Raw genomic sequence first — 15,338 nt, forward strand, 5'->3', positions numbered from 1 at the left:
ACCTATTTGAAATGCCTAAATAAATAAATAAATAAAATATTTTTTTTTTATTGATTTCAGAGAGGAAGGGAGAAGGGAGAGAGATAGAAACATCAATGATGAGACAGAATCATTGATCGGCATGCCCCACACCGGATCGAGCCCATGACCAGGGCATGTGCCTTGACCAGGAATTGAACTGTGACCTAGTTCATAGGTCAATGCTCAACCACTGAGCCATGCCGGCTGGGCCAGTCACATCAATCTTGTTGTAGTACCTCAAAAGCACCTTACTCTTAGGCAGCTGGGCTTTCACACCTTCAGCCTAGAATATCCACCCATTTGTCTGCTTCCCCTATAAAAACTCAGCTTAGCTATCTTTTCCTCCATGACCCCTTTTCCCAGGTTAAGAGTCCCTCCTAGGCTCCTGCTACATCCCGTGTTCCCCACTCTCTTATACACTATTCTGTAACTGTTAGTCTGTGCACTGACCAACTCATGGAATGAACCCAGGGCACGGACTTCGTTTTATCCCTGATCCCCTAGTTCCTCCCATAGAGCCTATCATGTCGTGAGTGCTCCAAGGTATTGAGTATATACAACCTGGCTCGTGTCTTCCTAGGCCCATTAGAAGAAAGGGTACTTGAGATGTTGGGAGCACAGCAAGGGCCTTGATCTGTGTTTTTGATTATCACAGTAGTAATGCAGGCTTCTTGGGAAGGGAAATACTTTATTAGGTATTGACTGTCCCAGACACTTTACTAAGTGTTTTATGTGCATTGTCTCATTTTATGGATGAGGATATTCAGGTTCAGAGACTTGCCTAAGTCTCTGACTTGCCTACGGTCACTCACTAGGCAAAGGCAGAGCCAGAACCCAGGGAGGCCCTGGCCAGGTGGCACAGTTGGTCAGCATGTCATCCCAATATGCCAAGGTTGTAGGCTTGATCCCTGGTCAGGGCACATAAAAGAAACTCAGTGTTTTTCTCTCTCTCTAAGATGAATTTTTTTAAAAAATTAGAACCAGGGAGCCAGACTCTGAAGCCTGTTCTCTTAACCACTATATTCTGTCCCCAGTAACAACCATGAAGGGATAATGGAGGTATCTATATGAAGAGCAATTTCCAGAATGTGCAGAGCTTCACAGGCACATCCCTCAGTCACCCTCTGGGCCCTGCTGTACCCCACTTCCTTCTTATAATGCTTCTGTCAGAACGGGTGAGTAGGAAGAGCCAGCAGAGCTAAATGGGAGAGTCCTGCTATTCTAGTGTGATGAGGTGCTCAGAAAGCCAGGAATGTTTACTTTGAAAAAAATAAGAATTTTAGGAAACCAGCTATTAATTGTAGAATATGTAACAACTACCTAGGATGAAACAGGATTATATGTTTCTACATAGCCCCATAAGGCAGAACTTAGCCAATTTTCCACTAATGAGAGCTGTCCGAAAGAGAAAGGCTGTCTTTTATTATTATTTTTTAATCCTCACTTGAGGATAAGTTTTTATTGATTTTAGAGAGAGAGGAAGGGAGAGGGAGAGAGAAGAGAAACATCGATTTGTTGCCTCCCGTACATGCCCCAACCGGGGATAAAACCCACAACCTGGGTATGTGTCCTGATCAAAAATCGAACCCTTGACCCTTTGATGTACAGGACAACACTCCAATCAACTGAGCTACACTGGCCAGGGCCAGGAAGGCTGACTCTGATGAGGGAGTGGGAAGGAACAAATATGAAAACTCTTAGAGCCTTAAGAAAGCATTTAGATAGAGTCCCAATTTAGGAAACTTTACATTGCCCTGTGACTGTAAACTCAAAAGGCACCAAAATCACATGTGGTCATAGTCAGTTATCAAGTGGTCATTTTTTTTTAAAGTTACATATACTCAATTTCTTTCTTTTTAAAAAAAATGTTTTTATTGATTTTTTAGAACGAGAGGGAGAGATGGAGAGAGAGAGAAACATCAATGAGAGAGAAACATCATAGATCGGCTGCCTCCTGCTTGTCCCCCATTGGGGATAGAGCCCACAGCCCAGGCATGTGCCCTGACCGGGAATGGAGCCTGTGACCTTCCTGGGTTGATGTTCAACCACTGAGTCTTTTTTTTTTCATGGATGGAAAGTTGACTTATTGGTGGGTGTAAGGTGGAGGCAGCACCGAGACTCTCACGAGTGCAGGGCTCGCCATTTGTCCAGGGGACCACGATTAGGGATGTATTTGACCCCACAGCCATCTGGGATGAGGCGCTTCTTGACCACCAGGTCTTCAAACTCATCCGCATTAAACTTAGTAAAGCCCCACTTCTTGGAGATGTGGATCTTCTGGCGGCCAGGGAACTTGAACTTGGCTCTGCGTAGGGCCTCAATTACATGCTCCTTGTTCTGCAGCTTGGTGCGGATGGACATGATGACTTGGCCAATGTGGACTCTGGCCACTGTGCCTTGGGGCTTTCCAAAGGCACCCCGCATGCCTGTCTGGAGCCTGTCAGCCCCAGCACAGGACAACATCTTGTTGATGCGGATGACGTGGAAGGGGTGGAGCCGCACTCGGATGTGAAAGCCATCTTTGCCACAACTTTTCACCATGTACTTGTTGGCACAAATACGGGCAGCCTCCAGGGCTTCGGAGGAGAGCTGCTCATATTCGTCTGACACCATGTGGCCACAGAGTGGGAACTCATCCACTTTCGCCTTTTTCCGCCCCAGGTCAAAGATGCGGATCTTGGCGTCAGGGACACCTCGGCAGAAGCGAGACTTTGGGTACGGCTTGTTCTTACAATACCGGTAACACCGGGCAGGGCGGGCGACCCATGCGACACCAGGATCTTCAGTGGCACGCTGAAGGGAAAGAGATCAATTTCTTTTTAAAAACATAAGGTTAAATTTTATTATTCAGAAATCATGGATTCTACAAAATCTAAGTGAGGATTCTAACTTGAAAAACCCTAAGAGAGAGGGAGTAAGAGCCTCTCTCAGGTCCCTTCTAATTCTGAAATTCTCAGAGGTGCTGGATTCCAGAATTTTGGATTTGGATTTGCATTCTGAGCTTGGTCATGTTCACACTGCCCGCCTACTTCCCAGAATTTTATTATTCAGAAATCATGGATTCTACAAAATCTAAGTGAGGATTCTAACTTGAAAAACCCTAAGAGAGAGGGAGTAAGAGCCTCTCTCAGGTCCCTTCTAATTCTGAAATTCTCAGAGGTGCTGGATTCCAGAATTTTGGATTTGGATTTGCATTCTGAGCTTGGTCATGTTCACACTGCCCGCCTACTTCCCAGAAAGGGCTCTCTGCTGAGCAAGAACAGCTCTGTTTGCAGTAAAATACAAGGCAGCATCTTACTTAAGCTTTGCACTGCAAGAATGGCAGTGTCCAGAGACCAACCAGCACCTTCTTTCCCTATAATCCCTCTTCCTCGGTCATGTTTCATTAGCCTTCAGTTAACCTCTGGGTATCTGTGAGAAAAGAAAATGCAGGGTTGGGAATTGGAATACCTGATCTGGGTTCTGGTTCTGCAATTAGGTATCATTGTGAATTTTTTTTTCAAGCACCGTTTTCTTCAAGTCCCCTTCCCTATGTACTTCCCAAGGTCACACAGCTACAACAGGTGAAACTAACACATGTAAAGTGTACCATTATTATCTCTGACCTCCTCCACGCACCTGCAGCTGCAGGTAAGGTGGTATGTCTTGGCCCTGCAGAGATGGGTGTAGGTGACAGCTCTCAGCCTGAACAGGTGTCTTTGCCCTCCAAAGCCAAATATAAATGATTTAAGGTTATCTGATTTGGAAAATACTTCTGCTCTTGCTACTAATATAAAAACCAAAAGTTAAGCCCTGACCGGTTTGGCTCTGTGGATAGAGCGTCGGCCTGTGGACTCAGGGGTCCCAGGTTCGATTCCAGTCAAGGGCATGTATCTTGGTTGCGGGCACATCCCCAGTGGGGAGTGTGCAGGAGGCAGCTGATTGATGTTTCTCTCTCATTGATGTTTCTGGCTCTCTGTCCCTCTCCCTTCCTCTCTGTAAAAAAACCAATAAAATATATAAAAAAAACAACAACAACAAAAAAACAACCAAAAGTTGACAATATTTAGCTCTTTTGTTTCCTTGAGTCAGATGGGAACTGTTTCTTCCCAATGTTGAGAGTTTCCCAAAGGCAAAGATCACTTCCCTTTTTGGCCAAGGAACTCTTTGGTGTTAAGTTGTCTTTTCCACCCTAGCCGGTTTGGCTCAATGGATAGAGCGTCGACCTGCGGGCTAAAGGGTCCCGGGTTCGATTCCGGTCAAGAGCACATCCCTGGGTTGAGGGCTTGATCCCCAGTAGGGGGTGTGCAGGAGGCAGCCCATCAATGATTCTCTCTCATCATTGATGTTTCTCTATCTCTCCCTCTCCCTTTCTCTCTGAAATCACTAAAATATATATATTTTTAAAAAGATGTTGCAGTTACTTTCTAATAACTGATGTCCTTGGGTAGATGTACCCACAATGGGGCTATTGTAGTGACAAAGAAGCAAGAGGGCCTAAGGGCAGACAAATGAAGATTTATATACTGATTTTGCCACTTACTAGCGATGTGACTGTAGTTGACCAACCAATATGGGCCACATTTGTTCCTCTACGAAAAAAAGGGAATAGAGCCCACATTCTAGGCTTGTTAAAAATAATTAAATGAGAAGTTTGAAAATCTTTACCACAGAGCCTGGTATATAAGTGCTCAATAAAGAGTAATTGTGGAGGATTGCGGCAGAGAATGAAAGGGACACTGTAGCGTGGAGGGGGAAGAGGCCACAGAGGGGATACATGGTGATGGAAACAATGAAAGAAAAGAAAAGAAAGGGACACTGTGTGCGCAAGAGCTTGGTGGCGACCGGCACCTGGAGGTCCTGAAGCAGCAAGTTCTAACCCGGCAGTCAAGTCTCCTGGCTCAGAATCAGTGCTCCGCACATCACAATCCACCGCCCCTCCTGAGACCTTGATCTACCAACCACCACAGGCCGCCCAGAGTCCCGCGTAAGGATGGCGGCCCGGAGCCAACCTGGCTTCTTGCAGGAAAGCCCCTCTAAGACGGCTTGATGCATTCAGGCCCCCGGTGGGTCACACACGCGGGCCTCAGACCCTCTTACTTACTCGGGAATGGTAACGGTCCTTAACGGCAGTCAATAACGGCTCTCCAATCGCCCGGACACTAGCAAGGGCAGGCTGAGGTCAAACCTTGGCTTTTGGAGCCTCCACGCCCGAAACCCTAAACTTACGCCGAACTACAATTCCCAGCATGCCACACGGCGCCGGCCATCAGAGCGAGGCCCAACGCCCAGTGTTTCCGAGTAGTGGGGGCCCTGGCTTACGACGGCATCCCCTCATAATTTCTGGGTATTGTAGTCCACCTTGTTCCGGTTTCCGGGGAATGAGCCGCGCCCACTTACGCCTCCCTTCGCCACAAAAACTACAAAACCCAGAATATAGCGCCAGTTCCCCTCGTCCAATAGGAACCCCCCATGTAGCGAGGCGCGGAGGCCGGCTCTTGGAACTCAAGATGGCGGACGAGAGTGAGACAGCAGTGAAGTCGCCGGCCCCTCCGCGGCCGCAGATGATGGAAGGGAACGGAAACGGCCATGAGCACTGCAGCGACTGCGAGAACGAGGAGGACAACAGCTGCAACCGGGGGTAACGAGATCCTCGGAGTCCAATTCCTGTCCAGTCTCCCACCACCTGGGTTTCTGGGGTGCGGGGAAGTCACCGGGAGCTTTAGTGTAACCCCACCCCCATGTTCTTATTGGCTGAGGCATTGAGATTCTGCCTGGTGATTGGTTGCTTTCTTTGTCATTTACCAGGGTTTGGTGCTCAGTATATTAAGGGCCGGAGACATTCAATACTTTTATTATATAAAAGTTCTTCTGTGTGTGCTTCAGGCGCATCCCGGAAAAAGAGCCTGTAGGATGATGGTTTTCGATGGCACAACACAGGTCCACATAACCTTACAGTTCAAAGGGAACGTTACTTATAGAGGTGGTGTGTGAACAACGTGATTAGCAATAACTAATAAAACAGTTCGCTGCGCTTGGTCTTCAAGGAGGAAGTTAACCAGGCTATACAAACCATAATTATGTTGTAAAATGTCCCTACCAGAGAATCTGAAAATATAAACTCACCTTATAAACCCTACACAACTACTGTGTAAGAATGTTTTGATGTATAGGGTGTCTGTTGCTCCAGATAATTCACAAGTTGCCTGAACAATATATAATTAGGTCTCCCAGCATATTGGTTCTGTTAACTTGGCGAAGTCGCCTCAAGCTTCAAGAAATTGAGTGGTGATGCTTCTTGGACGGTGCTTGGAAGTGGGTTTAATGCTGCAGCTCCTGGACGTTAGGGTCTTGCCTACAGGTAACTGTCTGTCCCCCGGGGCAGGAGAAATGTACCAGGCATTAGAATGTTGAGTTCTGTTTCCAAATCAGTTTTCACTCTGTAAACCACACCCCGTCATTCCTCTTCACGTGGTTGCAGTGGCTGGTGCTGATGCTCACTCTCCCTGTCTATATCTATGTTTATATTTGTGTAATGTTAATGGAAAGTCATGAAAGACTGTTTTGGATGTGTAACTTTGGCCGAATCTGTGGTCTGCTTTTCATAACCACCTTGTCATTTGCAGTATTGCTGGAGGTAAAAAGGTAGAAGGTTGATGTCTTTGGATAAACTTTTTAAAAAAAATTCTGAGAGAACATGGCATTATTAAAGTGGCTTATAATCTACCTGTGATGAACCCTTAGGTTAAGAGATCTATTTCTCAGCCAGCATTAAAAATGGGAAGAAGGTAGAGGAAAAGGAAGCTTGTCAATTTTGGTTTCATAAGACTATGTTCTTTCGCTATAACTCACAACAGATCTAATGTAATGAAAACTTGTTTTGAAGTTTGGGATTCCTAAGAACGGAAGAGCTGAGAAAGAGGAAATAGGAACAGAAAGAAGGGGGAGCGCAGCCCTTCTGAATGGAGATCCCACTCGTAGATGAGAGTTGTTGAATTAGAAAGTCATTTCAGAAGTGAAAGTACAGTTTCTTTGCTCTCTGTGTAGTTGCTTTTATTTTATTTTTTTTTTCCTGCTACACTGTTGCTCTGACCAGTGTCTATACCTCATTAATGGGTTTTGTTCCCTGTAATCTATGAATCATTTTGCAAAACTGCCCTGGTTTATTAAAGTATAACAAAGTGGTCACCTTAAAAAACTTTGTATGGGTTTCTTTTGTTGGTGGTTGTTTCATTTACAGTTATAGTCTGGGTGAACAAATTAAGTTTATTAGCATCTTGAACCTAGAGGTTTTTATAATAAATGAGTTTGGAGGTGGCAGGTGAGAACCAAAGGACCCAGCCTGGAGGACAGGATCTAGTTTTGGCATTTAGATTCCGAGGTAGACTCAACATTTTCCTATTAATTGTCAAAGTAAACGGTTTTGGGAAGAAGCCGTGTGGCACGGTAGGAAAAGCATACACACTGGAGTCATTCAAACCTGGGGTCAGCCCTGGCCAGTGTGGCTCATTTGGTTGAGCCTGGTCCTGTGCACGGAAGGGTCTCGGGTTCGATTCCTGGTTAGGGCACATGCCCCCGTTATGGATTCTGTTCCTGGTCAGAGTGCGTATGGGAGGCAACCAATTGATGTTTCTCTCTCTCCCCCCTCCCTTCCTCTCTCTCTAAAATCAATAAAAACATTTTAAAACAACAACAAAAACCCTGAGTAAAAACCTGGTTCTGACACTTAATAATCTATGACCTTGGGATAGTTACTTAACTTTTAGTTTTAGGGATTAAATAAGATAGCATTTGGAATGAAGTCTTCCCCCTCCCTCATAGTCTTCAGATCTTCCTTCTCCCAGCTTGCCTGCCTGCCCTTATCACGTACTGTATTTTTTGTAGCTTTTATCATAACATTAGTTAAGTAACATAGGTGTCCAGTCCATGCCTCACCTGACTCTAAGGTGCCTGGGAACAGGGTTCATGTCTTTGAGATGCCTGGCTCTTAGTGTGCCTTCATGAATATTTGCTGGATGAATGAATGACAAGTGTTAAAGTTCTCACCCAATGTTAGTGGAGTTTCATTTCTCCTCACTGAGGGCGAGGATGTCAGGTTTTTCTTACATGTACACTTTCTGTCCTCAAGTAAGTCCCATTGTAAGCCTTACTACAGATTTTGTGAAATACCTATGGCAGGAGTCCTCAAACTACGGCCCGCGGGCCACATGCAAATACAAATATTGTATTTGTTCCCGTTTTGTTTTTTTACTTCAAAATAAGATATGTGCAGTGTGCATAGGAATTTGTTCATAGTTTTTTTTTTAAACTATAGTCCGGCCCTCCAACTGTCTGAGGGACAGTGAACTGGCCCCCTGTTTAAAAAGTTTGAGGACCCCTGACCTATGGAAATCAATGATCCTCCAATTTACTGTGGAAGTTTTCCACTGCTTTTTGTCTTCTTGAAAATTTTATTGTCTTTACTTGTATTATTTAAAATGTTTTCAAAAGTGATATAAAAGTTGAAGGGGAATATCTCCCTTTGATGCTAATAATTTTAAAGTATAATATGCAATTAGTTCAAACTAACCCTTATTCTCTTAGGCCTTTCTTTCAGGATGGGATCACAGTGCTTTATAGTAATGAAATGAGCTACATTCATGTGCTGGAATAACAGGAAATTCAGTTGTGCTATTTCCTTATGTTCCTTTGTGTATAAGTTCTTGACTTTCCTTGTCATGTATTTCTTACCTAATTAACATTTGGTGAGTCTAAATTTCATATGTACATATGAGTGTATAAGTGCACATGCATACATACACATTGTGTGTATGTATGTATCTGTCTGCAGTTTTTCTGTCAGCTATTTTTTTTTTTTAATTCACTCAACAGAGAAAAGGAGGGCAGTGTTTTTACCCTGGTAACTTGCCTGAAGTAAGTTAATTCCCCTCAGCAGTTGAGAGGAGGGTCAGACTAAGATCATCTTTATGCCACTTCCCCCGGCAGTTCATGATTCATCTACATATATGGTTTATTTGCTTGTTTGTTTTTCATGAAAGGCTTTCCAAGAAGTATCACTAAAGAATAAACCTAACCAGCTGGCAGATTTTGGAGTACCAAATAGGTAATATTTATCTGGCTGTTTTGGAACAGGAAGGAACTTTTAAACTCTTTGGTTCCTAGGAGTCTTTGGAATTTATTTTGCAATGTCATCTGTCCCATTGAGATGCTGTTAAGCCATGGGTCACGAACCCTTTAATAAGGGCCTCTTCTCCGTCCTGTTCTCTTACTCCATGGGGACTGGTTAAGATGGGTTCTGAAAAGCTTTCCTCCTTCCTAATTATGCATTATTATCCCATATGAAGAAACCTAACAGAGAAGAATGGTCTTTTTTAAAGGAATTCCATAAGCTATCCTTGCTTTTTTTGATTTATTCAGATTCTCCAAAGAGTTATTCTTTCCATATTTATTTGATGGCTTATAACTGCATCTAGCTCTTGGAAAGAAGAAATCTTTTCGTTTCTTTTTCTTAATCGCTCCCTTCAGCTTTTGGTTTTTCAAAACTAGATCAAAGCAGAAATGAAAAGAGAAGCCTCATCACTGATATCAAATAAGTGTTCTAATTTTATTTCCCAATTAAGTGGCAATTAAAAAGAAACTAATCAAGAGCTGCTTCAAAGAGAAGAGGCTGGAAAGCAGGAGAAACGAAAAATAAATTAGAGCCTATTTCAGGGAGGCTGCTCGTGGCAAACAAGTTTTGCTGATTTTTCACATTGTTAATGTGCTCACTCCAAAATGTCCCTGCTTTACTAAGTCTGCAGTTAACGTTTTTCCCTGTGAAGTTTGTAGATTTTAGGACCATAGATTTAGTAACTTGAGGAGGATGCTTCTTTAGCTTTTCCTCTTTAACTGTTTATTTTAAATCTCTACCCTGCTAGCCTCTCTTACAATTTTTCAAGGAGGGTGCTTTTGTAATTGTTGCATTTAGGGCACACAAAACAGTGTTTTCTATTGAGGGCACACACACACAAAGAAACTAAAATTCTTCAGTGGGGTTAGTCCTTCAAAAATTTTTCTACTGCTGCTGACTTTGAGAGGCAACTGAGGAGGGTTCACTGTTGTTAAGTGTTCAGTAAATGTTATACTTTGTTATTATTATTATGTGCTGGGCACTTGGACATTGCTAAGCCCTTTGCATGGATTATCTCAGCTCCACTGCAGTTATAACTGGTTTAGCTTATGTAATGAGGCTTGGGATTTGCATTTTCACCTCTCCATTTCACACCCTGAAGGACCCATTATGAACTTACAGATTTCTTTTCCCTACTGCATTGACTTCTACATCCTGACTCTATGAGACTGTGAGTCCTGTCTTCGGATCCATTCGGTAACCCAGGGAGGGACTTACCCTAACGAGGAAGCCAGTTGGTGATGGAGGTGGCTTAAAGGTGGCCCCTTTAAACTCTCCTTTATGGACCAGAATCTTTTTCAGAGGTCATTCCAGTGTGTGAAATTGCTGCCATTATTGAGTCATTGCTCAGAAAATTACTGAAAATGGTCTCTGAATAGCATTTGACTTGACCTCGGAGTTGCCAGGTTACAGTCTAGCTCACCACACCAACCCAGAGGTTATGGAATTTACATTTCTGTCTCATTCCCATTTTAAGCTATTGCGTATATTAGAGCTTAAAGAAACAAACAAAAACAAAACACAGTTTTCCTTTATGACAGGAATTGGCTTGTTCATCCTCAAAATTCTGGCTGACTATCCCAGGGAGGGCAGAGGGGGCAGTAAAAGCAATCTTTCGTAATCCCTTCCCACAGCCTGCTGCTTTCCACAGGCCTCCTGGGCTACTTTGGTGGCGTACTGAGTGTTTTTCTCTGTCATACAGGATTCACATCAGTTTCTTATATAAATAACCGATTGGTGGAAATTTGCAGCGTTTGCATTACGTGATCCTGCAGTCACAGCGGTAGAGAGGATAGGCAGCGGGTACTGATTCATACCAGGTGGTTTCTACTTGGGCACTTTTGTAAATGCCACTTTGTTCACCTCTCCTTGAGCCTGCTGAGTACTAATAGGATTGCTGCACGTATCATACTCACGAGTAAATTGATCTGCAGAAGGATTTCCTGATATCTAAAAGTGGAATCAAAAGGCTATTAGAAGCTAGGATGTATCTAGTAAGTTTCTCTGGAGATTTTGAATTTTAGCCCAAAGAATTAATTTCCAGTTTTTAGGGGGGGGGGGGGCGTGACTAAAAATTGTGAATTTTATTTTCTGGACTCTTTTTTTCTGTTGATCTCATAATTAAAGCTAAACCTGTGGTCTGTGTTTAAGACATTGGAACCATTTGATGTAGTTATAGTGGAGAGTTTTTGTTTTAACTCTTACAGGAATAGGATAGGTCCTATGGAGAGAGAAGCAACAAATAAGAAAGTTGATCATTTAAAATCTTAACCAGTAGCTCTAATGAACACAGCATGTCCACTGCTTTCATAGAATATTAATACAGCTGTCCTATGGAAACATTACTAAAGATGTTTTCTGACCCTCTTTTAAGCTCTAGCTTTTCAGAGTTGTATTTTAGTCTGTTATGCCTGGAAAGCATCAGTCAAGCATATATTTGTTGAATTTTTTTTTTATAATATATTTTATTGATTTTTTACAGAGAGGAAGGGAGAGAGATAGAGAGTTAGAAACATCGATCAGCTGCCTCCTGCACATCTCCCACTGAGAATGTGCCCGCAACCAAGGTACATGCCCTTGACCGGAATCGAACCTGGGACCCTTCAGTCCGCAGGCCGACGCTTGACTGAGCCAAACCGGTTTCGGCTTTTTTTTTGTTGTTGTTGAATTTTTAGCTGTGTGCTCAGCACAACTAGAACAGCTGTATAAGATGCGGTCACAACACTTAGAACATTTTTAATTTCATTGGGAAGCCAGGAAGCAGCACATTGTTATATATAAAGTATTAAATTGTTTGGGAGATTGTACTCTTAAATCAGGCATCAAGGGGACATATAGTAGGCAGAGGAGGGAGGCTTTCCATATAAAAACAATGTGATGAAACAGTGTTCTTTTGGCTTTGGAGATTCTCGGGTAAATTCTCACAGGGAATGACTGTAGTGTTGGGGGAAGAATGGGCCAGGTCTTTAGAGATTGGTGGCCTTTCTCGTACTAATTGGTTAGTTGATGACCAATTTGCCTCACATCTTGGGTCTTGGTTTCCTCTCTGTAAACAACAAGTCAAGTTAGACAGCCCTGATATTCCTTCCGGCTCTGGTGGGTTAGCTCCCACAGGAATAGCTTTCTGTTCCTCAGCCACGCACCCCGAGCGGATTTTGTCCTTCAGTGGGATGGAGAGGAGGTCCAGGTTAAGATGATTACTACTTATCTTGTCTGGAAGTTTGCTGCTCCTGTAGTTTATCTGTCAGCTTGCCCTTCCCTCCCACCCACTCACAAACCTGGCACTGCATTCTGTTTCTAGAAATAAGTACTGAGGTTCATTTTCCATCTCCTCCCCCAGCCCTAACTTTCTACCACAGCATCCATAGGGTTTCTTGTATGTTTGAATTTAGAATATTTTGGCCTCTGGGTCTGTCATTCTGCTGATTCGTCCCCTGTTCACTAGGTTGTTCGTTAATGACTGGGTTGATCAACTTTACTTTAGAATGTAAATTTCAAAATGTTTATGTGAATTCCCACATCCCTTTCCATTGCAGGCACACATCACTCCTCTACCTCCTCCCCCTCCCCCCCAAAAAGGGCAAAGTTCACGAATTCTCTGCTCATTATTTTGGAACCAAATGAACCAAAGTTAGATTTTGATTTTTTTGTATTCCAAGTCTGGTCGATCTCTTTGGAGTATGTTAAGGTGACCAGCAGGCTTAGAGAACTCTGAGAGATTTCTGTGTCAATTTGTAGAATCCCAGCATGCCCTGGGACACCTACCCAGTCCATATGAACCTCAAGTCCCTTTAAACATGATGCCCAGTTCTTAGAGAAGGGCCAGCCTGGCCTCTGTGGGGTTCTCTGGTTTGGTTATCCCCAAATCCAAATTGAGGTCATTCTTCTGTGAAATGATACTGGCTTCCTAATGTTTCTTGAAGACCTACTTTCAAGGTCTCTGAGCTTGGTTTCTTGTGAATAACTACAATCACCTTAAAAGCTAACCCTAGTGGGCTCCTTGGAAGTCTCTTCTCTGAGTCTATTTGGGATGTTGGCTGTAAGACCATGGTGAGCTCATAACATGTTTCATGGATATGGCTCAATACCTGGTAGCTCAGTACAAATGACTTTTTAAGAAAAATGCGCTTTGTTCTTCAGCTGTCTCTGTAGGCTTGATGTACAAATTGAAACAGGATTGTTGCTCAGTAGCTGCTTATGCAAAGTCAAGCCAATACAAGGAAATGATTTTAGTTTGGGTCTTGGAGTTTGCCAGCAATAGTATCAATAATGCATAAAACAGAACAAGAGTTCAGCCCAAGGTCCTTCCACAAAAATGGAGTTGTGAGGAGATGGCTTCATAGAAGTGTCTCCACTGGAGAGCAAGAGCAAAGGCAGGAAGGTAGATTTTTAGTGATTTGCACACTGGTAAAGGTGTCTGAAGTTGGAGGAAGTAACTTCTTTTTTCCTTACCTGAAGTTGTATTTAGTAATATCCAATTGGTTACTATAGAACAGTTATTCACCTTGACCTCTTGATTCTTCTTTCCATAGAATTATATATAAAAAAAATTACTCTTAAGGTAATTCATATACAGAGACCAGAGAATTCACTCCATACGCTAAAATGAATAAGGATTTGTAAATTGTACCAACAATGGGATGATGGTTTGTCTCCTAATATCAACCAGTTTGTTTTTTCTTTCCTTTTTTTTAAATTTCTTTATTGATTAAGGTATTACATATGTGTCCTTATCCTCCCATTACCCCCCTCAACCAGTTTTTAAACCTTCTAATGCTGCATATAATTCTGAGATTGAAGTGAGACTGTCTCTGGAATAAGAAAAACAGAGTTGTCATAAGCTACAAATGGGCCTCTGTGTGGTAACAAAATTGAGTTATTAAAAGTAAAAAATTATCTTCAGGGCATAAATGACTATGCTTCCTGTTCATTGATATGGCCTTGGGGGTTTTGCTGAGCATCTGGTTTTAAGGAGTTCATCTTATTCCTCCTCTGAATGTTATCAGTCTTTGTTCCATGCTATGCCTTCTTTATCTCATTAATATAATAGGTAGGAGGGTGCACTTGCTTGTAACTTCATGACCTTACATTTGGAATAAAGTAACCTCCTGCCTTCACTGGGTCTTCCTGATTTCCCAGTCTTTGCATCAGGAATCTGATGAGAGAACATGGCCAGACAGGTGGAAGCACAGTTATTCCAGAGCAGGGGGAGGTAAGGGTTGATGAACAGATTGGCTCAGAGTGTCAATGGCCTAGGCCCTAGTTCCTAGGGAAAAGTTGGGCTTGATACCTCCCAGCATAAGAAGCTGCTGTCACTGTAGGCTTTCAGGCTTGGGAGGAACACATGAAAGCCATTTTCACGGCGGTGAGTCCACAGCTGTAAGATTTTAGGATGCAGGAAGGTGAAATCAAGGAGATTCAGTAAAGGCTGGAGGTAACTTTAGTCCGTGTGTAAGGGTGTGAAGTCTGAAATCGAGTGCTCCTACCGCTATTGGGAAGAAGACATTCTACAACAGGAAATGGCAGCATGTGGTTACAGATTGCCTTCTCCCTACACAGTATGAAGTTATAATTAATATTCATAGTGATCCCAAGGCATTTAAGACCATGAAGGCTTTCTGAATGATAAAATAAAGCTTAAATGGTATTTACCATAATGTATGGAAAATGTATTTTATACTGTCTTAATTCTTTGAAAGTTGGTTTTCTAGAATATACGGCTAAAACAATATCTGAGCTTAGCTGATTCTACAGATTCAGGTGTTGGGGTCCAGCCCCAGCAGGTCCAGGGGTTCCCAAAGGTGTGGATGGAGTTGGCGAAGAAGGAATGACACGGAGGCAGCATTCAGTTGATCAGCATAGTGAGGTTCTCTTTTTATTGTCCTGTTACACCTGTATTTATACCATTTGATCCTATAAACCATGCCTCTATAATCACATCATGGTATGTTTTGGGTAACCTTCTACAGTTCCTAGTTTCATTTCTATAGTTTCTTATCTGACCTTTACCAAAAATCCTATCTCTATCTAGTTCTGTTGATTTTAATCTTTTCTTGGTTAATCTCTGTGTTCCATTATAAGGGCTATTCCAAGATCACTATTCTACTGCTCTACTGATAAGCTACAAGGAAGTGACTGAAGGAGATTATCCTACCCAGTAAAGGTTATG

At 42.8% G+C, this 15,338-nt stretch overlaps 2 protein-coding genes across 2 annotated transcripts in view; one reads left to right on the forward strand and one right to left on the reverse strand.

Annotated features, from left to right (window-relative positions):
* Window positions 1-2,107: 2,107 nt before the first annotated feature.
* LOC102259679 (60S ribosomal protein L10) lies at window positions 2,108-5,330 on the reverse strand. Its single transcript, XM_014537775.1, has 3 exons — window positions 5,323-5,330; window positions 3,640-3,724; window positions 2,108-2,814 (listed from the first exon to the last, which is right to left on the reverse strand). Exons 1-3 carry the CDS (start codon window positions 5,328-5,330, stop codon window positions 2,143-2,145), a joined length of 765 nt encoding a protein of 254 aa, XP_014393261.1. The 3' UTR covers window positions 2,108-2,142.
* Window positions 5,331-5,460: 130 nt separating this feature from the next.
* NMT1 (N-myristoyltransferase 1) overlaps window positions 5,461-15,338 on the forward strand; it is a 35,580-nt gene continuing 25,702 nt past the window's right edge. Inside the window, exon 1 of the mRNA XM_005863867.2 lies at window positions 5,461-5,641. Within this exon, the coding sequence (XP_005863929.2) occupies window positions 5,511-5,641 (131 nt within the window). The 5' untranslated portion in view covers window positions 5,461-5,510. The remainder of the gene's footprint in view (window positions 5,642-15,338) is intronic.

Source organism: Myotis brandtii, unplaced genomic scaffold (assembly GCF_000412655.1).
Source record: "Myotis brandtii unplaced genomic scaffold, ASM41265v1 scaffold1814, whole genome shotgun sequence".
Lineage (NCBI taxonomy): Eukaryota > Metazoa > Chordata > Mammalia > Chiroptera > Vespertilionidae > Myotis > Myotis brandtii.

Bases quoted from the DNA above. Each gene is read 5' to 3' on its own strand.
- LOC102259679 (XM_014537775.1), bottom strand. The intron at 2,815-3,639 runs GTGCGTGGAGGA...CTTTCCCTTCAG, and splicing joins CACCTTACCTGCAGCTGCAG to CGTGCCACTGAAGATCCTGG.